General features: G+C 31.7%; 1 protein-coding gene across 1 annotated transcript; it reads right to left on the bottom strand.

Annotated features, from left to right (window-relative positions):
* Positions 1 to 7,917: 7,917 nt before the first annotated feature.
* On the bottom strand, positions 7,918 to 25,071 carry LOC127715286 (uncharacterized). Its single transcript, XM_052221328.1, has 5 exons — positions 24,903 to 25,071; positions 17,606 to 17,669; positions 10,258 to 10,518; positions 9,747 to 9,771; positions 7,918 to 9,047 (listed from the first exon to the last, which is right to left on the bottom strand). The coding sequence occupies exons 3-5, from the start codon at positions 10,495 to 10,497 to the stop codon at positions 8,215 to 8,217; spliced, it is 1,098 nt and encodes a 365-aa protein (XP_052077288.1). The 5' UTR covers positions 10,498 to 10,518; positions 17,606 to 17,669; positions 24,903 to 25,071; the 3' UTR covers positions 7,918 to 8,214.
* Positions 25,072 to 25,417: the final 346 nt, after the last annotated feature.

The raw sequence follows: 25,417 nt of genomic DNA, 5'->3' as shown, positions 1-25,417 counted from the left end.
CAGATTTACTCAGGTCTTTTTGTGAATATAGATGAGGAGTAAGCACTGTAAGTCAATGGTCAGCATTTAAAAGTTAACAGTCTCCTGAGTGAAACAATTTACTTTATTAAAATAAGAAGATGGGGGTATGATTGATACTTCACCACTCTTGATATTTATATCATTGTATATTTCCTATAAATGTCTATAAAGTCGTAAAGGAGAACAATGAAATGGAATAACCTTATAAATTTAGTTAAATACTTTAAAAGATTTGTTTTTGCATTTATCAAGGACAATAAAGTTCAAACCATAAAAACTTACTTATTCTCAATTAATTCATTTATAAAGTATGAACTTAAAGTTATATTTTCCATAAAATGGTCAAAGCTGTATTCAAATGCATATTACAAATTTATTGAAAATAAACTATTTTTTGAATATAAAGTTGTAAAGGGTCTTATTTGTTTAAATTTGATTAGTAGAATGATGCATCCATATTGTCAGATTTGTTTAGTTTATTGACGTAAACATTAAGATTAGAACAACTTTGATTTTATGGTATTTCTTTCCTTTTTATTAAGGATGTACACCTCTGAGGAGCCAAAAATTTCTAGAATTAAACTTTTTTTCTTAACCTGATTTTTGGGTTTACATGACTGTTAGAAAATAATTGATGAAGAAAAAATCATATGGTGGTGCACTTCTTTTTTTGCTACGGCCTTTTGAAAGTACCCCATTTTTAATGCTTTTCCCATTTTTATACGCCCGTTTACGGAAGGGATTATGGTATATCGTTGTCCTTCTGTCCGTCCGTCGTCAACATGTCGGACATTAACTCAAAAACGCTTTACCTAATTTGCATAAAACTTTGTTGAATTGTATATATCTATTGACGTGAGATCCCTTTCGTTTTTCATAAATTTTAGATTTTACGTTTCTGAGAAATTGGGTTTTATTCATTAAAAAAGGGGGGTTTTCCAGTTTTCGGACAATTACTCAAAAATGCTTTCTCCAATTTGCAAGAAACTTTGGTCAATTGTTTTTATCTTGACATGAGCTCCCTTTTGATTTTTATAAAGTTTAGATTTTGCGTCTCTGAGTTATGGGGGTTTTATTCATTAAAAAAAGGGGGATTTTTCAGTTTTCGGACAATAACTCAAAAATACTTTCAGCAGTTCTCATGAAACTTTGGTGAATTGTTGATATCTATTGATGTAAGCTCCCTTTTGATTTTTAGAAATTTTAGATTTAACGTTTCCGAGTTATGGGGTTTTATTCATTAAAAAAAGGGGGATTTTCCAGTTTCTGGACAATACCTTTAAAGTTCTTTGAGCAGTTTTCATTAAACTTTGGTGCCTGGTTTATATTTATTAAGATAACCTCCCTTTAGTTTTTCATAAATTTCTGATATGACATTGAGAAGTGATTTAATTGTTTATAGTCTGACAACAGATTTTCTTACTAAGTATTGGGCAACAGCACAGTGTATTGCACAACAGCAAGAAATCTTTAATTGAATATAAATTCAATTCGTATAACCAATTTCAAGTTCTTTGACTACATTTATTCAGAAACCTATAATATGTCAAATATTTAATTACAATCCAAATTCAGTCCTGTATCAAGCTTCAATATTGTGTCCATTTTTTCCCCAACTGTTCAGGGTTGGACCTCTGCGGGCGTATCCAGCTGCGCTCAGCGAAGCAGTTTATTCATCAATTTTTACCCATTTTTGAGCTATTATCATGAAAAAAATCAGTTTCACAATTAAAGTTTTTTTCATACTTTCCCTTAAGTGGACCAATCTGAATAAATTTAACTTAAAAAAACTATAGGTTGGTGTAGATATTAGAAAGTTTTATAAAATTTTGTTGCTTTTTTGAGTCATATTGACCATGCTGTCAATTTTGTAAATTTGGGATTTTTCTCTTTTTTTTTTAGAAAAAAGCATATCATTTCAACTTCTTTGTTATTAATGATTGAAAAAATACATATCTAAGAATTTTGAAAAGAAACAATTGATATGGGATGTACATATTTTTGGTAAAATCATTTCTTTGTACCCCTCACCCATTTTCTCAACATTTTGGCTGATGACTGGATTGGTTATAAAATTTGAATATTTTATTACTCAAAAACTACTTATTGTAAGTAGACAATTTTTTCACACAGTTTAGTTTGTTTATGATAATTTTTAGATTCATCAATGTTTTCAACTTGTATCACATGTTTTTGAAATAATTTCCGAACGTGATTTCAACGAGACTGAAACATCAGAAGGATACATCCTTAATCATTATGATATATTTAGTATCTCTTTACTAATAGTTTGTCCTGTTTTATTTGTTACTAATAACTTCCTGTATTTCTGATTTTATAACCCAGAGTTATTAAAAAATCCTAAAAGATTTTAAAATAAAAAGGAGACAACCCATTTTGCTTTAACAGCATTTTGATAATTTTCTATTATTTGCAGCATTAAATGTGAAGAAGATATTGAAGTTTTGGTTTAGTATATTATAAGATGACAATAAATTTAATAAAGTGGGGAAATTGAACATAATCCTTGACCAACACATTTTAAGTGAAAGGCACAACCCACTAAAAACTCACATAAGCAGTGTCATTTGTGTTCACAGGAAAAGAATTTTGGGTCAATCCTTGCGCGCTTTCCCAGTTTAGTCAATTTTTTACCAAAGTCTGCCTATTTTTAGCTAATAATCTGACAAATCTTCCTTGAACAATCATTTAAATGATGTCACAGTCACAATTCTGCATCAAGCATCAAAATGCAAGTATTCTGAAGTTTAAGATTCCACATGAAAAAACAATTATGGCCAAAAATAGAATATGGGGGTAAAATGCAAGCACTTGTCTAATATCTTGAAAATAGGCAAAGATAGAGATTATATGGCAATACAAAAATGCTCAGAATATCCAGATCAACTACCATCAATTTTAAACTAAAAAAGTTAGATAACTCCCTATTGGAGTTACTGTCCATAGCTGAAGATGTTTGACTAATTTTTGCATATTTGCTATCTGTATCTTTATATATTCTGCCAATATAGGCACACCTTCAGTACAGAGTAATAATATCCAATCACCAATAGAATTATAATTAAGTCTGTACACTATGTACAAGTATGTCAATATATTCCTTCACCAGTATCACAGATCAAGTCTTATTTATGAAATTTAAAATATATTTTCTTTTAAATAATAATAACTTACAGTCCACACACAACTACTACTTAGCTAAATTTGACTTTCTTAACATTTTCTGTCCTGTGTTTAGGAGCTTTTACCTTTGCATATGCAGGTTATATATAAGTGTTCTACAAGCAGGTTCAATATGCAAGCTAATAAAGCTACATAAATCACTAGTTTGAGTGCTGGCACAGAATTTCACATGGTAGTATGGGTTAATTATCACAAGGATTAAGTTTATATCCAAACAAATGTTAAATAGTTCTAACATTGTAAGACACTGCTCACGTACTAATTTAAGACGATTTTCTCTTTCCGGTTCTAGATGAGTACACGAGATAAGGAAATGTTCTATAGTCCTCTTTGTTATCAATTTTACAGGTGGCAGATACCTCACATTTGTTGAATTTGGTTCTATTAGATTGTAGTATGTAATTTCCTGTTGCAATTTTTGTTCTAATAGGTATTCTATTGATGTCTCTGCAGTTTGGGGTGTTTGTTGTAAGGATTGGATGGATTGCTTTTATCTTATAGGCACCTGCTATGTGTTGTAAACTTGAATAACCTTCAGAGTTGTTATTTTTCTTTTCACTCCAGTATGTATAAAGTTTCCTTGTAATTAGATTTTTTCATCGGAATTTTCCAAGAGGATATGTTAAGAATTTCTGACAGTCTGGCAAATCATACTTTAGGCATATTTTCTTTATTTCTATAAACCAGCTTTTACTTGTATGTGATTTTAGTTGTAGCTGTCTTTCTGCCAATCTCCATTCGACTGATGTTTTGTTAGCTCTAGTAATGTTTCCGAAAAGTGTTAAAGCTTTTAGGTGTATTTCAGCTTCAGTTGGTAGCATTCCGATTAATATGTATATGGCGGGGTCAGCTGTTTGTTGAGACAATGAGAGTATTTGTTTTATAATTTTCTTATGGAATTGGTGGATAGTATCAACAAAAATGCTGCCTGTCGGGAGTAGTATTTCCAAACCATAAGTCAGTATAGGCATTATATATATATTTAAAAGAGTTATTACTGTTTCAGGATCAAATCCATTCCTCCCATGTAAGCCGGCACCCATTAGGCTGTATAATGCGTCTTGCTTTCTTAATGTTTTCGTCTACAGTTAATGTTGCAGAATTTTTCTGACACTTTTGAATACCAATATGTGAGGAGTGTTCTACCACTGGCATAGGGTTATTGTTTATACTAAAATTGTCTTCTATTTCAATCGATTTGGATGAGGTGTTTATGGGTAATATTACGCTTTTTGTTGGTTGTAAAGTGTATCCCTCTCTCTTGCTAAAGTTGACAGCAATGTTTACTAGCATCTGAAGCTCTATTGGATTGTTTGCTATGATAGCAACATCATCAGCACATGTCGGAGCGCAGCAGCTAATATTGCCTATGTGTCCGCCTATTCCTGTGTCACATAAGAGGTTTAGTATAGGGTTTACGTACAACTTGTATAAGTCAGCACTTATGGTACCGCTTTAGCGTAAACCCTGTTCTATTTCAAAGACTTCTGAAGTTTTATTACTCCATTTTAAACAAGATGTTGCATTTTTGTAAAGGCTATCTATCAATATTATAGATTGATCAGAGATTCCAGTTTGATATAATCTCCTTATTAGATTCGAATGTACGACCACATCAAATGCCGATTTACCATCTAGTAAAGCTATGTATGTTGGTAGTTTTAGGTCTTTACTCTCACGCTCAAACTCTTCGATAATTAATTCACACAACAGAGGGGTGGTGTTCTCAGTACATCCGCTTTGTAATGGATTTTGTCTCTCAAGGATGATAGGGTTTTCCCGTATTTTTATTATCTTTTCAATTATTTTGGAGGATATAGGTGTGACTGTTATTCCTCTATAGTTTTTATCATACCTAGCATCACCCTTATTCTTGTATACAGGAAATAGTATACCAATTTTCAGAATGTCAGATATACAGCCTAGTTCAAAAGATTTGTAGTAGTTTTAAATATTGTTGTAATTGTTTACAACCATATATGATATTTTCGTCATTTATACCAAAATAGTAATCAGCTTTATTCCTATTTAACTTGATATTGCTTTTAAAATCTCTTCTTCTGCTATAGGACTATGCTTGAAACGATCTTGACCTTTGTCAATTATTATTTTAGCTTCTTTTTCAATTAGATCTAGATATTGAGTGTCGTAATTTTGATTTGGTTCGCTTTTTGCAAGTTTATAAAAGTGTGAACGCCAACCTTCTATGATGTCGTCATTGTGATATGTATTGTCATCTACGTTTAATTGATCTATAAATCTAGATAATTTTCCTCTTTGATTTTTTATAATTTTATAGAACATATTTCTGTCTGATGTTCTGGCATTAATCAGTTTCTGACGTTGACTTATTCTTCGTTAAGCTACCTCTAATCTGCATTCTTTACGTAGAATATGCGTTGTTAGTTTTTTCTTTTTCAGGTATATACTGTCTGATTCTTTCGGTCGTCCATTTATCTTCCAATCATAGAAAGCAAGTTTCTTCTTTTTGATGGCCTCTTTAATTGCGTCATTTTATCAAAAAATAGACAAAAACTGTATGCAGTAACAAATTATCATCAACACAATATCTACAATTAGGCCATTATGACTGAAATCGTCAATGCTCGCCTTAAAAGATTTATTGCCATAAAATGATGATTTTTATACGCACGTTTACAGAACGTATTATGGTATACCGTTGTCCGTCCGTCTGTCTGTCCGTCGTCAACATGTCGGACAATAACTCAAAAACGTTTATCCAATTTGCATGAAACTTTGGTGAATTGTTTATATCTATTGACGTGAGCCCCCTTTCGATTTTTATTAAATTTAGATTTAACGTTTCCAAGTTATAGGATTTTGTTTATTAAAATCACGGGATTTTCCAGTTTTCGGACAATAACTCAAAAATGCTTTGATTAGTTTTCGTGAAACTTTGGTGTATTGTTTATACCTATTGACGTAAGCTCCCTTTCCATTTTGATAAATTTTAGATATAACGTTTCTGAGTTATGGGATTTTATTCATAAAAAAGGGGGATTTTCCAGCCGGTTTTAGGACAATAACTCAAAAGTGCTTTGAGCAGTTTTTATGAAACTTTGGTGACTGTTTTATATATATTAAAATAACCTCCATTTAGTTTTTTTTATAAATTTCTGAAATGACATCGAGGAGTTATGGAACGAACTTTATTCTTTGAAAAAGCAACGGCGTATCATGCGCTCATTGCGCAGCTCTTTATAAACTATTATCTTGAAAACTATAGTAGACAACTAAAATTATTATCATTACAAGATTTGCAAACCTGGTCGATAGAATGAAATGTACACCTTATAGGAGTTATTGTCCTTATTACAATTTTTAGCCATTTTATTGTTGCATTTTTGGCTTTTATCCTGAAAGCTACTATTATATAGAGACAGAACCTGGAGTAATCAAAATTGATCAAATATGCAAAATCAAATGTCTGAAATCATCAATTGACATGTGCCTGTAAGAGATTGTATTGCCCTTGAATGACAGTTTATTCTGCAGCTCAACAGAGTCGGATATATAGGAATCCTCATGTCAGTCAAACGAAAAACGACGAAAATACAGTACACAAAACACAACATAGAAAACTGAAGACTGAGCAACACTTACTCTACCAAAAACCAGTGAAAAATCCTAGGTGCTGTGGAAGGGTAAGCAGATACTGCTCCACACGTGGCACCCGTCGTGTTGCTCGTGTTAGTACAAACCGCAGGGGCGGATCCAGCCATTTTTAAAAGAGGGGTCCCCATTCAAATGAGTTGATCGTCAAAATAAAATGGGTTCGAACCCACGGAGCCCTCCCCCCCCCCTGGATCCGCCGCTGAACCCGATGATGATTCTAATTCGGTGAGTAACATTTGAGGAAAAGAACACGGGTTTGAGGTTACGACAATAGGAACATATCCGTCGTCATCCATCTATTGCATTATGGTCAACCAACTTTTGATGGTGTCAGTAAAATTTTCAAAGGGATGATTTCAACTTCACCACTTGGAACTCTTGTTTCAAATCTTCCTGGTAAGCAGCAACCCTCTATCAAGCAAATCATGATAGGAAATGCAAGCTCTGAAATATATATATGCCGGCGCTACTGGAATTTTGCTTCATAGAAATGAAAAGATCACAATTGGGAAGCTGAAATCTTCTCTTTTGTCATTAAGTCTTGTTCTCAAGCGACCCTCTATCGTTGTCAATTTCTAAATGTAAGTCAAGATATGAGGCAGACTTAACTGAATCTGCTTTATCCTTTACTTCAAGTTCGATATGATATATTTACCAAACTTTGAATTATTTAGTGAGAGGACATCATTTATATAGCGTAAATAACGTAAAGTTGAAGGATGATGCTAGCTGCTTTCCATTCTAGAAGCTTCTATATGATGTAAGCCTCATGTGAATAAAGGAACAACTTGAAGTCGGCAAGAAGAGGAGCACGGTTTGTTCCTATGGAAATGACGATTGTTTGATGAAATTCACCTCCTCCAAACGTAACAAATATGTTGTCAATCAAGAAATCAAACATCTTGATGATTTCAGTTTCAGAGAATATTTTGTTTGAATCAGAGTGATTTTTTACAACGATTTATCCCTCCTTAAGACAAGATACTTGCATCTACGTTGGTTATTCTTTTTTTTTATAAAAACAAAGCAGGACCAATTCTTTCAATTTGTCTTTTTATTTGAAATGGAGAATACTTGTGTAAAGGGTAGAAAAGTCAAATGTTTTTTATACTATTGCAAGAGGAAAGCAACTTAGATTGTATGTACTCTAACGGAAAAAATAGTCACGTTAGAAAAATAAATCGGTTTACTGTATGAAACCTTTTTGCAGAAATTGTAAATTTGTATCAATTTACTGCTTTGCAGAATATTCCCCTTGCAATAACTAACCTCCAGCTGGGTATGAAATAAAATTACTATAGAAAATAATGTATTTGTGTACAGCATCTTGTTTTATGCCATTTGGAATAATATTCAATCCATCTCATTGAAAATTTTTATGTCAGTATCACAGGTAACCAGTTTTCGTTGTTTGAGATTATAATTCATTAACATAACACAGTCTTTTGTTGACTGTAGTTCTGATGTTGTCACCTTTTTACTATGTTTGCCATCTTGGGATACATGTTGTATTGATCTATCTGTGCAAACTACATACCAACTGCCATCTGCGAGTGTAGTCATTCTTTTTGGTTGAGATGGTAGTTTTTTGGTAAAAATTTTATCTCCTGAAAAGCTGAAGCAATTCAAATTATGGGCATAAAGATTGCATCCATAATTGAATATTTTCCCATTAGATACATGTATGAAGTTCGGATATTTGTCCATATCTATTGTCTGTATGATCTTTTCTGTTTGGTGGTCTATGATGAATAATAAAGTCTTACGTTCTTCACATTCATAACGTATTTTGTAACTTGCACCCACTACTAATCCATTATTAATCATGCTTGTAATGTAATGACACCATCCTGGTTGTGGCACTGGTATGTGTATTGATTTTATTTTTTCTTTTGAATTTATATCATAAATTTCTAGATACTGCTCAAACAAGGTAGCGATATAATTTCTGGATATGGCTGTAATACCTCTTGACTGTTCTTGGAGGTTTATAGTCTCTGATTTGAAATTTTCTGCATTACAAATTAAAAGTTTATTCAAGTTTGATGAACAAAAGAAAAGTCTTCCGTCATCCATCATTTGAACTCCACAAATTTCTGTGTTATTTCCAACTACAGCAGTATTGTCACATTTGTTGTGAAGGTAGAAAATGTGTTGTCCGTTCCCATATGGCTTTCTGTCCTTCTCTGGGAGGAAATACAAAAAAATGTGTATAAATATAATTAGCTTTCCTTTTATGTACCAAAAAAGATGTAGATTTACTGACATGATTTATACCAAATTATTCTAAAATTGCCCATTTAGAAATTCAGAAATTAAAAAGAAACTAAGGTTTAAACTCCTTAAAGCAAAGTTGACCTAATATAGAATTAATTATATTTTAGGTCCTTGGCACTGACATTCAGTACCTCGGTACTGACATGATTTATAGCAAACCTTTCTAGAATTGTCCGTTTATGAATTTAGAAATTATAAAGAAAGTAAGTGTTTAACTCCCTTTATTTGCATTTTTTTTTGTCAAATCTAGAGTAGATATAAAAAAAATTGTAAAGAGCAAAATTGTTCTGCAAATCTACCAACATGGCTAAAATTGTCAGTCTACACCTTTAAGGAATTATTGTCTATTAAGAATATAGTTTTACTCCATCTTTGCACGGTATGCAAAAATTATAATACATAAAGAAAATATTGTTCAACAAAAGAAACTACATTTAAAGGTTATAGCTCCTACATTATATAGAAACAATTTCGGCAATGTTGACTTATTTGTAGTTAAGGTGAGCGACACATGCTCTTTAGAGTCTCTCGTTTTCAATGTCTTTACAATGACAAATTAGAGGATAAGCCAACTACGTGGAACAGGAGAAATAAAAAAAGACTCATACCTTTCTGTACATGAGACAGTAACTTCTGAAAAAAAATTGAGAGTAATGCAAATAAATTTTAAAAATTTCAAATGATATGTTAAATAATTATTGTTTTGCATTTATTTGTCTGATACAAAGTGTACTGTAGAGTTTGCTTCTTCTGTTAAAATACCATTTCTCCCAGTGTTGATTGCAATAAAAAAGTGTGGTAAAATGTATAATGTGTGTATAACTTAAAACAAATATTACTGTATTAGTAATTAGAATAAGGGATAGGTTTGAACAGGATCTGCTTACCCTTCCACAGCACCTGAGATCACCCCCAGTTTTTGGTGGGATTCGTGTTGCTCAGTCTTTAGTTTTCTATGTTGTGTTTTGTGTACTGTTGTATGTTTGCCCTTTTACTTTTTTAGCCATGGCGTTGTCAGTTTATTTTCGACTTTTGAGTTTGAATGCCCGTTTGGTATCTGTCGCCTCTCTTTTGAAAAGATGTTATCTATACTTGCTCATCTCAAAAGTCAAATGATACCTGAATAGAGGAATTAATTCTCTGAGTTGCTTCTTCGTTGGATGTTCCAAGTCCTTGAACTGTTGTAACCATGTTGTGCATTGTTGTGTCTATGTTTTTCACTGAAGTGCCAACTTCTTGAATTGACGAATCCACTCCGTGCATTGCTGAATCAACATGTTCAACTGAAGTTTCAATTTGTTTAATAGTAGTATCCACTCTCTGGACTGAATTATCTAACTCTGTCATTGTTTTTTTCATTCCTTTGAAGGAGGTGTTTATCTTTAAAATAAATCTAATTGATACAATGATAGATTACAGACTTTAGTATGATAAGGTTTTTTTTCAAACATAGAATATATGTAGATATCCAAAGGGTTAATATGTATTATAATATTATGTAGTACATGTGGTTGTAATGGTCTTCAAATTTTATTCTATCTTTTGGCTATTGATATTTGGAAGATGGGTGCATTTCTCGAGATTAAAACCTTGTAGGTGGAAATTAACCTCTGACTTTGACCTAAAGGTAAAGAAAATGACAAAGGCTTTAGGTGTTTGAATATGGTTGCAATATATAAAGGCTTTGTGCCATCATACCTTTGTAGATGACCTATAATCTTGAGCTTTGACCTGAAGTTCAAACAATCGTTTCATTGTTGACATTTTTGTATATAGGGCAACAGCCCCACCACACACACCAAAGTATAAGTCCAGAACTAGAATGCATTTCCTTTGCGCTAGACTTACATTTTAGATAAATGGAAGACCTATGTTTTAGTTCACAAAAACAGTTATTCCAAAAAATATCAAATTAACCAAATTTGACATTTAAAGGTCGTCATATTGCTTTGTCTAATGACATTCAACTCTATATTTTTTAAAAATAAGGAGATGAGGTATGATAACCAATGAGACAACTATCCACCAAAAGTTCAAATAAAGTGGATGTAAGCAATTAAAGACAATCGTACCGCCTTCAACAATAAGAAAAACCCATATCGTATAGTCGGCTATAAAAGGCCCCGACATGAAAAATATGAAACAATTCAATTTACGAAAAAAAAATATGACAGACATGAACCAACGACAACCACTGAACTACAGTCTCCTGACAGGCACATAAAGAATTGGCGGGGTGAAGCATGTTTGTGAGCGCTCAACCCTCCCCAAACATGGGACAGTGATGTTAGCACAGCAAAAGAACAAGCTATAAAAATCAGTTGAAAAAAGCTTCACTCATCAGATCGATACAAAGCAGAAAACATCAAACATAAACACAGACCGGACGTGGCAGGGTATTTATCCATCCCTCATCCCTAACAACAAAAGGAACTAAGTACAGATCTAAGAGTACTCGAAGTACAGCTATATCAAAGCTAGTAACAACTAATAAAAAAACATGTATCTATGACTAAAATATCAATAAGTACACATCCAATATCCAATGGATTTAGTGTATAGACGTAATTAACAGTCAGAGAACAAACATGACCTTGTGCAATGTCAAAATAAAGGTATCGACAGATTGTAGTACCGTTAAAGTGCATATTTGTATAACAAAACTATTTAGTATGATTTTAATTTACTGATAACAAAAACAATATTTATACCAATAAAAACAATACTAATATTCAAAGATCTAATTACAGTGTTGAATTGGTAATTTTACCCGGATCGTATATTAATTTCATCACCATAAAATTTAGGATGTGCTATTCCGTCTGAAATAAGTTTTTTACAGTTACAGCCAAACTTGCTCTTTCAATTTTAGTTAATAGAACTTCTAAAATTGTTTTCACCTCATTCAGCTGCTCATGTGTATCCAGCAAAAATGTATAATATTTCTTGCATAATGGTTCATCCAAAGGTCTATTTTCAATCCTCTTTAATTCATCTTGCTTAGTGTTGTCCAGTTGCAGAACTTCTTTTTTCATATCTGCCCAAAGAATGTCATAGTCTGTCTTTGTTATTTGTCCTGTTGTGTTGTGACTGAATTTGGCATTCTTATGTTGACGTAATGTACGGATTGCATGATCTTCTCCTTGTGTCAGGTTACAACAGTTTAACAAAATGAGACCCGCAAAGGTGATATCAAGATCAGATATCTGAAGAGATTTTGCTGCATATTTACAGTGACACTGATTACAACATACTGGATTTTCTAAATACAAAAGGTCCCATTGGTTATTGTTTAGAGGGAGGAATCTTCTTTTTACACAATTAGCTTGGTCTTTACAACAAGAATTTTTAAATCTTAGATGAAATAATTTATGTTTTACTGGCTGACTGTCTAGAAATGACTGCAGAGATGCAAACCCACGATGTTGGTAATCTCTCTGCAGATGATTTTGGAATATTGGTGTTACTATCTCCAAAAATACAGAACCTACTACAAAGTAATGTTGACGGTCTTCTGAATCCATCCTATAATGAGAAGAAATGTAACAAATAGAATCATTATAAGTACTGCTCAAAAAGAAAATATTTTTTTTAAAGATCTAAAGAAATATTTCAACACCAGAAAATTCTCCATAGTGTTAAAATATTCATTTTCTACTTTTAAGCCCCCTTTGCTGCATACTGATACAGGTATAAAGATTATGAAGATGTGTTTAAATTTTGTTTTTCATTTTGAACTTTTTCACTTATGTTTCAAAGTTGTTTTTTTTAATGAGGCTGAATGAATTTATGCTCTACATAAACATTCGTTCTTTTGTAACCTTTTTATTTCAGCATTTTAGTAATATTCAGTATGGCCTTCATCATGTTCTTATACACTTTGTTGTATTTTATCTCAACTGGCCCTTATGGCCATGTGAGATTATATCTTTATTAGACATTTGTCATTTGTATTTCGTAAACTTTTTTATAGAATCTTCCAATCTGAAACCACTAATCTCCAAATGTTTGAAACTTGGCAGTACTGATGTTTGGCATGTCCTCTACAAGTTATCTTGAGCTTTTATCCGATCGGACGAACAACATGGCTGCCACAGCTAAAACTAGAACTGAGCATATGGTTGTACCTGTAAAATACTTGCAGAATATCACATCCTGATTTGACGACAATGTTGGTATTAGAGTTCATCAATTCAGATACAATTCATGTTAATTCATTGATCATTTGAATACACTTATTCTTAAAGGTTATTAATTTAACATCATAATCAGATATTTGAATATCTATTTTATGGGTACTAACAATGATTTATATTTGATAAATTAAAATATAACAAAAAATATCTTGCTTTAAATTGGGATAAACGTATTGTCCTACATCCTGTCAATACTATATACTTGTATTTTGGCATTACACAAGACCAAACATTTCTCAGACTGACATAAATCAGAATATTTTGGTGTAATGATATTTAACTGTTTTCATAAAAAAAAGGAGTGGTTAAGTTTTGGTATGTCAAATTTTGGCACTTTAGATATATAACGTTTTATATGCCCGTCGAAGGCAGGCTTTATTGTTTTATACCATTTTCCGTCCGTCCGTCCATCAGTTCTTCGTACGATAACTCAGATTTGCTTCAACCAATTCTCATGAGGCAATTTCAATATGCACAATCTGGGCGTATCTTGCGCTCTTGGCGCAGTTGTTTATTCAACTTTCCCGTAATGGAATTCATTGTACAATTAGTTTAATATAGAATCTAACATACATATTGTTTTGACACCTGAAATGGAACAAAATATCAAAACAACAAAGCAAATATCATTATGACAATCATTTGATAGGGTTGATGCAAAATTTAGAACATATCAATTGCAATTATTTGACAATAGAACTGAGAGAATATTAAATATAAAATTTCATCTGTTTGTTTTTTGTAATCATGTAAAAGGATCATAATACTGATACAAATTTGATGTGTTGACTCTACTAATAAGTGCGATTGATTTCTTTCTAATGCGATCAAATTAGATGATATAATATGAAGGATAACTTCATTGTTTGATCATTTTCGTTGCTAATAATGTTTCTCTAATTCTTCGTCAATTTATCCCTTTCTGCACCCATTGTATAAAAAAATTTAATCAACGTGTGGTTCGTTTGATCTCAGTCCATCATTGGTTAAAATCCAATTATGACGTCGAATTTTCTTGCTTTCCTCTGAATTTCCTATTGTGACGGCATGAAAAAAGGCGACCATGCCTGATGACGTCACATAGAAAGAACACATCTTTTTGCAGATCATTCGAAAAGAAGGAATAAATTTGCCTGCATATTGTTAGAAAATCATTAGAGAAACTGATTCCACCACCAAATCTCGTGTAATACGATATTTATCCACTCTCGACAGTTAAATTTTAAATATTTAAAACGCTCGGCGAGCCTCGCGTTTTAAATTTGAAAATTTAACTGTCTCGAGTGGATAAATATCGTATCACACTCGATGCAGTGGTAGAATCTATATTTATCTTGTGAACTCAACTCCCCTGGATCTATTTTACGTTATAAAAAAGGTTGAAAACAACACGTTTAATAATTTCATGCGTCAGATAATGCATATTTTAAGGTTTTTCTTGTCGTATAACGCACCAAGGGGTGTCAGGATTGTTCAAATGAAAGACCGACCGTAGGAAGGTCTTTCTTTGTGCAACCTGACACCCAAATGTGTGTTATATGACAAGAAAAACCTTAAAATATGCATTATCTGACTTATATACCGTCCAAAATTGTTAGTATCTGCAAAGATTTGCAGGACATTGTATCCCATTTTACCTATCACATTAAAGTGGGATATTCTTTTCTATAACTTTGTAAGGGAGGAAGGGTTATGTTTTTTCTCTCTGGTTTTATGACATTTGTACCACGAAAAAGCATTATCTGTGCAACAATTTAAAAGGAACGTATTCTCTTGTTTGCTTGACAATATATATATACAGTCTTTCTTAAAAAAAACGAGAGTCAGGATAGAATATTATATAATTCTATCTTATATAATTCTGCGCTAAAACTTGTTCTGGTACTAGTATTTCAACCTAATAAATGGAATAAAGGAGTATATATTATATTTAGAAAATTTGAAGATACCTATAGCTTTTGCTGAATAGATGAATGTCGTAGAGATGTCAACATTAAATCTTTTGAGATATAAACAATATCTTAACAAAACATGAATTGGTAATGATCCATGGTGAATACCCATATTGATTTTTAGATCAAAGGTCAATATCACAGTTTGTATAAATGGACTGACATTTGGACACAATTTTGGTTTCCTGATGTTATCTTTTGAACCATATGACCAGCTTTTACAATTTTTGTTTTGATAATGCACTATCAGACGAAGAAGACCCTTTTTAATTTTGAGTTCACTAGGTCATTAGCTAACGTAAGAGCGTTCAAATAGTTTATTGGAAAATTAGCAGTATGATGAAAAAAATATTGTTTTGATTTTGAAGCGATTGGCTCAAACTTCTAGGTCAAAGCAGCAATTGATAGAATGGGCAAAATTTTTGGTTGTCTTTTGAATCATATGTCCAATCATCAACAAGCTTAACTTGAAAATGCTACCTTTGAAAAACAAGACCATATTGACTTTTGGTAAGTGATTAAGGTCATATTACCTGAATAGACTGACATTTTGAGGAAAGTTTTGTTTGGATCAATATCTTTTGAGCCATACAGCAGATTTGTACCAATCATTGGTGGATGATAGTCAAGATAATAGCAACAATTAATCGATTATCGAAATTTGGAAATGTGTTTGGTTTTCCTTCATTTCACATAAACTGTCTGCAAAATCTAGTCTAAAATTATAATCAGATGAAAATAAAAATAGAACCCAACCAAAAAGCCTGTTTCTTCTACTTCATTTCATTAAAACTACAACCTGACTTATAGACAAATGAATCTTCTGTTATTTAGTGGTTTATACACTGTTATTTTGCTCTGAGTTTCTTGGTAGTTAAAAGATTGTCAACAATGTAGACATTTTACCTTCATGAGAAACTGTATGATGACCTAAATATGGATGAAATAAATATTAGATTGATGTCGCATTAAATGAGATAATCGATTCACATTTTCATATACCTAAAAATTTGATTAGATATTTAAAGAATTTTGTTTCTTGTTTTCATAACTTCCTTATTTTAAATCCATTTATACATAACGTGTGAACTGAAAGTTATTTTCCAATCAAATGGACAAAGGTCTTTTTCCATATTAGTATTGTTGTTATTAATCTCTGTTTTCGTATGCTTTGTTTTTATGATTCATGAACGCTGTATAAAAAAAACGTACAAACGTATATTATAAATCGATTAATTATGGTTTAAAAATAAATTAATAGGTGTTATCTATTTAAATTTGTTTAGTAGAAAGATAGACATACATATTGTCATATTTGTTTTCGTTTATTGCATGGTTTGTCTTAAATCAGGTCATTGGTTTACAATAACTTTTCATGCTGAAAATAAGTTGAAGGACATACTGAATAGAAAAAATCTGGCCGTCGGTTTTCTCTTTTGAAATATTTCACATTTCGTCATATCAGGGAATTTTATATAGCTGATTTACAGTATGGATAGTGCTCATTGTTGAAGGCAGTACGGTGACCAAAATTTTTTTTATTCCACACGTCATTTGCTCTCTATTGGAAATGCCTGTACCAAGTCAGGAATTTGACAGTTGTTTTCCATTCGTTTGATGTGATTGAGATTTTGATTTTTCTATTTGTTAAGGGACTTTCCGTTTTGAATTTTCCTTGGAATTAGGTATTTTTGTTATTTTACTTTTGTCTCTTTAATTTGCAATCATACGTAATATATATATTAAATGGTTCAACATTTGAAAATTTGAAAATTATGGTATCTTTATAGCATGGGTTTTTTTTAACAAAGGATAAAGTATGTGCAGTATTTTGGGTCACATTGGTCACCAAATTTAAATTTCTTTAATAATAACACTTTTTAAATCTTAAATATGAGTTTTTTTATAAAACATTGTCGTTTTTGGTAAAATTATCTGTTCGTAGGTTATACAGTTATGAAATGGAGAAAAATGCAGTAAAAAGGTGAAATAATGCAATATCTTTACTTTTTGACTGGTATATGTAGAGAAATCTCCTATGTTGTTGGTCATTTAGCTTGAAATAATATTTATCGCTTATAAAAGCTACCTTTCTAAAGTTGATAAAAAAAAATGAAAGTGATAATGATTTCAAACACTTCCTTATTTTCTGTAAATATGCATGTTCACATAGCTCAAATGTGCGTTCTCCTTTGTTCTAATCGTCCCTAATTTGAACCATGAAGATAATCATAAGTTGACCAAACTTGTATATATTTTTTACTTATCACTTGTTTATTACTTTTTTGTAATCCGTATGATATTATCTCTTTTACTTACAGTTCATCCGGTTTTATCTGTTAAAAATATCTTCCTGTATACAGTATCCGATAACCCAGAGTTACTGTAAAAGTTTAATATTTAAAAATGAAAAGAAGAAAACTCATTATGCTTTCTTGTTACAAATACAATTACAGCATGTTGACAATTTTGCACTAATTTATCATTTGCAGCATGAAATGTTCACAAAATATCGAAGTTTTAGTTTACTGTATTATAAGATATCATTTAAATTAAACAAATTTATTTCATTTTTAGAAATTTACCTGTGAAAATATAAACGTCACAAAAAAATACGTCACTTTTTGTGAAGTTGATGCATTCATCGAATCATGTGACTTGCAGTTTATATTTCGTTTAAGGTGTCCTGGTTTGTTTTACTAAATTCATGGGAGGTGTCCGTTGTTATTCTGCAGTTTACATGTTGTAATGTACTATTATATTATTTATTTATGTATTTCACTGTGCTGAGTGTTCTTGTGTTTGTACTTTATTCCTGTCCATTTTTGGTAATATCCTTTAGGCGTGGCTCGGTGCTTGTACATCCCGCCATTGTGTTGTTGTGCTGTGGTCTCTTTTTGTATTCTTGTGTTTCATTTTGGCGTATGTGCTTTGTCTATATGCCATTTTGTTTTTCTTTGTTGACATATTTGTTTGTTTTTATAGTGATTGAGATTATAATACAATGTTGACTGCTGTACCCCTATTTTTGACATTTTTACCTATTATGTCTGTTTGTTTTGTTTACACGTTGTTGTCAATATAATGGAATTTTATGCGACTGTCATACAAGTGAGAGGTTTAGCTAGCTTTAAAACCAGGTTTAATCCACCATTTTCTACATAAGGAAATGCCTATACCAAGTCAGGAATATGACAGTTGTTTTCCATTCGTTTGATGTGTTTGAGCTTTTGATTTTGCCAATTGTTAAGGGACTTTCCGTTTTGAAATTTTGGGGTTCGGTATTTTTGTCATTTTAGCTGTATTTTTAAAATTGCCATATAAGCGGGAGGTTTGGCTAGCTATAAAACCAGGTTCAACCCACCAGTTATTCTTGAAATGTCCTGTACCAAGTCAGGAACATGGTAGTTGCTATCACACAGTCCGTTTCTATGTATGTTGGCGTTTTCTTTAGTAGATCAGTGTTTCTGTTGTTCCGTTGTTTTCCTCTTATAGTTGATGTGTTTCCCTCGGTTTTAGTTTGTTCCCCGGGTTTGTTTTTGCTTAATCGAATTAAACTATTGAACAGCGGTATACTACTGTTTCTTTTATCTAATTCAGTAAAATGGTAAAATTTCACATAATCGTGACAATCTTGACATTTTGACAAGTAGTATGAGGCCCAACCGACTTAATAACATTCACATAAGCAGTATACATTTTGTCTTATTGACAGTCATCTGCTCTTTCATAGTTAAGCCAAAATATTACTAAACTCTGTCTAGTTTGTGTTGCTAAAAATCTTTTTTTTTCCTTATACCATGTATACCATCAATTTAGTAATGTCACAGACACATTCCTGCTTAAAGCCTAAGGAAAACCTTTATTGTGAAATGTTGGTTGTTCCGCATGCAAAAAAAAACAAAATCAGTATGTCTAAAAATGGAACACATTGGTAAAATACAAGGAATCGTGATATATCTTGAAAATAGGTATAGATAGAGATAATATGATGTACAAAATGCTCAGACCATTCAGATCTACATACCATCACCCTTGAACAAAATGGTCAGATAACTCCTTATTGGCGTTATTGTCCAGGTGGAAACCGAGTTGAAATAAAACAAAAGAAATGGAATTCTTTGTTAGAGAAGGCAAACAAGGCCAATTTGGTAAACTTGAATTGTTTACATCTGTTTCTATGGGCTTTAAAAGATTAATGAATGTGTCTTATTTAGGATTTTATGCGTCTTATGTATGTGTCTTTACTTAAATTGTGGTATGAAGCTTCGAGATATTTGTAAACTTTTAAATTATAGACAAGTTTTTACAAAACGGTCGATTGTGGTAGGTGCAAATACATGTGGATCTTCTTTGTGCATAAGCATAAATTTCGCCGAAAAACATTCCGAAGAAAGATAATAGATTGATCTTTTAAAGCATTAATTTGCATCTCTGCCCCCGGCGACAGTTTTTTGGCAAAAAAATCCCTAAAATGGGCAATAATTTCATCGAAAAGAGAAAGTCGAGTACACCTTTTTATGTTCAGACGTGTTTGAGTTGACTGTTCTGTCTTGAAAACGTATTAAAGAAAAATATTTGATACATCATCTCGCTTCAGATTCTATTATTTTTATATATTTAGGCTCTAGGTTGATATAATAACATTAAAAATTTACAGTACTAAAAAATGAAATATCTGGGTCAAGTGAAATACCTTTCTAATGAGCCATAACATCAGAGTAGGTGTGTTCGAATAACAATTTTTAAATAAAAGTACTTGACGACAGACTTTTCAAGTGGATCCTAAAAATGCATAACTTCAAAAAAACTTCATTTTTTGTGTGTGTTATATAGGGTAATTAGTCTTCAACCTCTGGAAAATTTTAGTCTGCCCTTCTACGAAATATTTAATTAAAATTTTTTTAAATATTTTTGAACTTTCGAAAATTTCCCCCTGACAACCGATCAGACAATGGTTTTAAGTTGATCAAATGCATAAAAGTATATTAAATGATATTTAATAGCTATTAGATACATTTGTCATTTAAAATACAACAGGCTTAAAATGATCGTAATGATACTATGTGAATAAATTTATCGGTTTTCAAGAGCTAAATTGACAGCGCGTCATCACTACAATGGCTTCCATTTTTACGATTATAAAAATAAGGTGGCTTAATGGGGAGATAATTTTGACGAAGTAGAATCCTGACTGTGTCCTTAGCTGAGCATTTTGATTAATTTAAGTATTGTTGCCTATTTCACGACCAGGATACTACGTCACCATTATTTTATCGAAAAACGGTTTGTCTCAAGGTAAGTTGACACAAATTTAGGCTCTTTCATATCATTCCTCGTGAAAACTGATAAGTGCATCGTACTCCACTGTATTTTTGCTTACCTTTCGCAATCCTTCGGTACTGTGGTTTTTGAAAACATTTCTCTGTGTGTGACATTATCAGAATAATACAGAAGTAACAAAACCAACACTGAACAATACTCACATACAACGTAGACTGCTCTATATGAATATCGTAAAAATCATAAAATGATACAGTTTATACTCCATATTAAATGTTACTGTTTCATCACTTCTTAAAAGTTTGGTTTATTTGACTTAGAATTATAAATGTTTTTATCAAAACAAAGATAGGTATAAAACAACCAGTATTTCCTTGTTGATGATGCATTGTTTAGCATAAACTGAATAATAGTATTCATTATGACATATATTTAACAAGTGAACGTGATTTTTTCCAATTTTCATGAAAATATGTTTTATATTGAAAGCAGTCTGAATCTAGAATGCAATGTAAGAGAAATTTCACCAAGAAACACAGTCGTCTTTTATCTGTCCTTATTGATGCTAATTGACATTTGCAAAGAAAAGAAAATCCCCCTATATAGAGAAATTGAACCCTAATTCATGTCCAGAAGATAAAAAATAGAGAAAGAATAGACGACATCTCAGGATTTAGATTGCCCTTTCCGCTTTCCCTGACACTGTTCGACTAATCGCGTAATGTTCATAAACCCAAACATAAAACAAACAAATTTACTTCCGATGATACGCAGTTCAAGCTTCCAGAATTTCTTTTTTCGTTTTAATATATTGCATACTATTTATATTTGGTTTTGGTATCAACTTTCAATTTAAATTTATTAATCTAAAGCTGTAACAATAACCTTGTTGCTACAGCATTCAAGAAATGATATGTACTAATTTCCGTCTGTTGATAAGCTTGAAATAATTTTCGATACCATCTTTCTGTAATTCTATTTCCAATTTGGGAAATAGATGTATTGTTTTATTTGTTCCACTGAGAACCTAAGTCCAGATAATTCCGCCTGTATAAACAACAATTATACTCTGCAAAAGTTACAACTGTGCATTTTATTAATCACTCTATGTTATAAATTTTCTCAGATAAGTAATTTACTTCAGTATCATACAAAATGTATATCCGAAATACTTTTAATGAAATTTCAACATTAATAGAAAAATTTAAAATGCTTTATTTGTTGATAAAAAAAGTACACCTTTGATGCTATTATCTGTAATATGAGTATGATAAACATATCCGTAAATGAAAGAAAATATACTGGATAGCTGGAATATCATTCACTAGGAATGATTCGTAACCACACTTGTTTCAATGATGACCAACTGGTCGAAGGTCAAAATTATCGTCCTTTGATTTTCGTTGTCTATGGATATGTGGACAGTGTATTACTTGAAAACAAATTTCATATACCTTCCAAATGTCTTTCTTTATATATAATGCATAAAAAGGTAAGGAGGGGGGAAATACAATTCCAAAAATTTGGGTAATGAATTTTAAGGTAAAGTAGTGATTTGATCCAGTTGAAAAGGTAAAAAATAATATGTCTTAAAATAAACTTGTCCACATTTTGAGTAAGAGCCGGTAGAATTTTCTATAACCAAAAGTAGTTTACCATACCATTAAAATATAATTGAGAAAGAGCTAGTGCGATTTTTTTTTTAAATTTGCATTTATTGTTCGAAAGAAATGCATTACAAAATAACTGTGTTCTAAAGGCCATATTGGGAAATATTGACAAAGGATGAGATTTTTTTTTCATAAAAATGTTTGAAAAATATTTGTACTGTAAAATTTAAACGCATTCCAAATTTCTGTTATGAAGTTAATCTTTAAGTTTTTTTTAATGAATTAAGCTGTAGCAATGCTGGCTTGAAAAAACAATGTTTTTCTATAAGCACTCAATTACTAAAAAATAGCAGATTTTTTATTATTATATTCCTGTAATTTGAATTTTGTATAGTTTAGCTTTCCGTTTGTTGTCTGTAGCACCTTTGTATCTACTGCCAATCCATAAATAATGTAATTCATCAAATTTCATGCTGATTGGATATTCAATTTTTAAGCCTTCCAACGATTGGCGTAGAATTTGAATACCATCATAGCTAAGAATGTGGAATGCATTATTAGCTGAATCTAACACTATGATTTTTGCGAATTCTGTAACTACTACATCAGAAGGAAGGAATGGTCTTGGGCTGAAACTAGGATGTAGGTCACTGTATCTCCATTTTATATTGCCATACTTATTGAGTGCTACGATTGTCCCAGTGAATTGACTTTTTCTGTCAATCACATAAATTCTGTCCTGATTTGTTGTTATTCGCCATGGAAATGTAAACAGTGGTTGATTTGCTTCTGTATATTTGAAAATGCTGCATACTTTTCCATCGGGTGATATGGAAACTACTTGACGAGAGCTATTATATGCTAGTTCAAAATTTGCTCCAATTTCGGCAAGCCCTATCCAGATGATTGAATCGTTGTCTTTCTCAATATGAATACACAAAGGTTCCATGGTGAAATGTTCCGATACTGATGATACCTGAATTTTATCGTGCTTGTTTTTCTTCACTAGTTTTATAAAATTGTCGCTTTTGCATATAAAATAAATATCCCCAACTGAATTAACAGCTAAGTCAGCTGGTTCTAATCCCTTTACTTCGTTGAAATACTCGAGTCTGTTGGTAAATAATATTGGTGTTAATTTAATTTTACAAATATCTCCTTTATAATGACATATACATGCTTCATCTTTATTTACCATTTCTATACAGTTTATTGCTGGTAAATGTGTTGTGAATGTTTTAATGACTTCAAATTCGACTGTGTGACTGCTTTCATCTTCAGGGCAATCCACAAATATAAAATCAGAATCATCAGAAGACATCGTTTTTAAAATTTTCTTTCTACTTTTGTCTTCACTTGTATATTTCTCATGTACAAATTTATCGATATCAATAGTTCTATGATATGAGTGGCTTTCAGTAAAGCAATATTCGCAAATCAGAAATTTGCAAGTTTGACAAAAAGATGAATATTTTTTTGTGTTGTGTTTCTTGCAAGGCATTTTCCGAATTTCACATTCTGTACAATTGTTCATAATGATGCTGTCAAAAGACAAAATCGTATGTCTTGAATTTGATGGAGATAAAGAATGAATATCCTTACATTTTTCACATGTTATAATGTCACATTCCATGCAGCGATACTTCAGATTCTTTCTTGTACCACATACAGTACAAAAAATTGACACTTGTTTATCAAGTCTATGCATTGTGAAATGGATCTGTCACTTCTCTGGTTTCACATTTTTAAGCAAACACATATTTTTTGTAATGATCGTGATAATATTAGAATGTGTCTCCAGATGAACTTTCTGTTTATATATAAAATTTTATTTGAAGAGGTTTCAGTAAATATGTCCTTAATTATGACTCACTATTATGTTTAAATATTAAGCTTCCTGATTGATTTACCGATGATTCTAAACTGATATATCTGCATTAATCTAGAATTTCCTATTTGTTTACAAGTAAAAATATCAAATTTAGAAATTAGAAGAGAGGCAAAAGATACTATAGGGACATTCAAACTTATTAGTCGAAAATAAACTGACAGAGCCATGGCAAATAAATGAAAAAGACCAAAAGACAAACAACAGTATACAAAACACACAATTTGAATTAGGATTGATGTTAACTTGGTTATTTATTTTGGTGACTGTTTAACTTTTTGAGGAACGAATGTATGAATAAAAGCGTAGAAAGGCGAAAGAGGGACGAAAGATTCCAGAGGGACAGTCAAACTCATAGATCGAAAACGAACTGACAACGCCATGGCCAAAAATAAAAAGACAAACAGACACCTTCGTCACATGTGGAGCAGGATCGGCTTACCCTTCCGGAGCACCTGAGATCACCCCCATTTTTTGGTGGGGTTCGTGTTGCTTAGCGGCTTTAGTTTTCTATGTTGTGTCATCTGTACTATTATTTGTCTGTTTACTTTTATGCCAAACGTAGTTTTTTTCGAATAAAAGAGGGAGCATACAACTACATGAATCAACCACTGAATACGTTTGAAAATATCGAAGATCGTATTGAGAATACCCTCAGCCATTTATAATTGCACAGTACTGTAAATACCCCCAGAGTCCTTAATATTTTCGTAAAATGAACATAGTTTCCCTATATTTTCAGCTTGATTATCAAATGAAATGCAAAGAAATATTTAAAAGATTGGCAACTCAATGTAAACAAATAAATTTTGACAGAATATACTTTTAACCTTACCTGATCAGAAGGGTCAAGCGAGCTTTTGTCATCACTTGGCTTCCACCGTTAACTTTTACAAAAATCTTCTCCTCTGAAACTGATGGTCTAATTTGAACTAAACATGGCCATAATCATCATTGGTATCAAATTTCAAAAATATTTCTGATGATTCCGTCTGCCAACCAAGGTCGACATGTCTAAAAATAGAACAATGGGAACAAATGCTAAATTTTGTCAATTATCTTGAATATCCAATAAAGATATTGAAAATCGGATAGGTGAAAAAATCATGAAGACTCTCAGACGACTTCTTATAGGGTAATGCCTTTAAATAACAAATGTTACCAATTGTTTGTTGTTTCTTTTGCCTATTTCTTGAGAACAATAATAGATAGAAAAGAAACTTAAATAGCAAAAATTATCTAAATCATCAAAAGACACCTGATATGAGTTGCTGTCCTTAAATGACTGTTTTTACCAACTGTTTTGTGCATTTTTGCATTTTATCTTGTAAATTATTATAAATAGAAAGA

The sequence above is a fragment of the Mytilus californianus genome, unplaced genomic scaffold, assembly GCF_021869535.1.
Source record: "Mytilus californianus isolate M0D057914Y unplaced genomic scaffold, xbMytCali1.0.p SCAF_9, whole genome shotgun sequence".
NCBI lineage: Eukaryota > Metazoa > Mollusca > Bivalvia > Mytilida > Mytilidae > Mytilus > Mytilus californianus.
Note: the sequence above shows the minus strand (reverse complement) of the source record. Positions and strands in the feature narration are given on the sequence as shown.

Bases quoted from the DNA above. Each gene is read 5' to 3' on its own strand.
- LOC127715286 (XM_052221328.1), bottom strand. From the start codon at position 10,497: ATGAAAAAAACAATGACAGAGTTAGATAATTCAGTCCAGAGAGTGGAT. The intron at 9,772-10,257 runs GTATCATTTGAC...ATTTTTTTTCAG, and splicing joins GAATTAATTCCTCTATTCAG to AAGTTACTGTCTCATGTACA. The intron at 9,048-9,746 runs GTATGAGTCTTT...ATTTCCTCCCAG, and splicing joins ACTGTCTCATGTACAGAAAG to AGAAGGACAGAAAGCCATAT.